General features: G+C 37.7%; 1 protein-coding gene across 1 annotated transcript; it reads left to right on the top strand.

The window, feature by feature from the left end:
* Positions 1-214: 214 nt before the first annotated feature.
* Positions 215-891, top strand: LOC102604317 (uncharacterized; the record flags this gene model as incomplete). The annotated part of the gene is made up of 1 exon (XM_015312193.1): positions 215-891. A coding segment is annotated over one exon (576 nt), but the record flags the coding sequence as incomplete, so codon positions are not given.
* Positions 892-1,215: the final 324 nt, after the last annotated feature.

Here is a 1,215-nt window from a genome sequence, read left to right as displayed (position 1 = left end):
ATCCCCTTTTCTTCCATCACCCCAAACCCCTCTTCTCCAATACCCATTTGTTCAATTTCTCCAAAACCCACAAAAACCTCACTCAAATCCCTTCACCTCTCCACCCCACCAACCCTTACTTCAACTGACTGTGGTCTCAAATTCCGGGAGAAAATACTCTATCTTCAAGAACTCAATATCAATCCCACAAAAGTCCTTCAATTAAACCCCCATCTTCGATCCTTATATCCACCTTTACCCAATTTTCGATTTCTTGTTAAACGACGTCGTTATCCCTTTTCACGACATTCGGAAATCCATTATCCGATGTCCGAGAATTCTTGTTTGTAGTGTTGAAGATCAATTGAAACCCACATTTGAGTTTTTGAAGGAATTTGGGTTTGTGGGTCAGAATCGGATTACTTGTCGAACTACTGTTTTGCTTGTTTCCAGTGTTGAGTTAACATTGAACCCTAAAATTGATTACATGTTGAGTTTGGGATTCGAACGCGATGATGTGGTTAATATGGTTTTGAGGTCACCTGGGTTGTTGACATTTAGTATTGAGAAAAATTTTAGGCCGAAAGTTGAGTATTTTTTGAAGGAGATGAATGGGGATATAGGGGAATTGAAGAGGTTTCCTCAGTACTTTTCGTTTAGTTTGGAGAGGAAGATTAAGCCTCGGCATAGACTTTTGGTGGAGCATGGGTTTTCGCTATCTTTATCGGAGATGTTGAAGGTTAGTGATGGGGAATTCAATGCCAGATTGATTGAAATGCGATTGAGGATAGTGGAAGATAAGCAATTGTAGTAAGTAAGCAATTCTTTTCTATGAGTAGAGTCGATTTTTGTATATGTTGGAGAATCATTAGAGTTAATACTAAATGTTTGACATATATTCATTGTGGTTAGATGTGCATTTTTGCGATAAAGTACTGATTTTTATCCTTGATGTGGTCTTGTTCATGGTTTTTTATTGTTTCTCGTGGAATGCAATTCGAAGTTTGCTATGCTCGTGTTGTGTTGTTTAAGTACTGATTTTTATCCTTGATGTGGTCTTGTTCATGGTTTTTTATTGTTTCTCGTGGAATGCAATTCGAAGTTTGCTATGCTCGTGTTGTGTTGTTTAAGTACTGATTTTTATCCTTGATGTGGTCTTGTTCATGGTTTTTTATTGTTTCTCGTGGAATGCAATTCGAAGTTTGCTATGCTCGTGTTGTGTTGTTTAAGTACTGA

Source organism: Solanum tuberosum, unplaced genomic scaffold, assembly GCF_000226075.1.
Source record: "Solanum tuberosum cultivar DM 1-3 516 R44 unplaced genomic scaffold, SolTub_3.0 scf00192, whole genome shotgun sequence".
Classification (NCBI taxonomy): domain Eukaryota; kingdom Viridiplantae; phylum Streptophyta; class Magnoliopsida; order Solanales; family Solanaceae; genus Solanum; species Solanum tuberosum.
The sequence above is the reverse complement of the archived record's forward strand: the minus strand, read 5'-3'. Positions and strand labels throughout refer to the sequence as shown.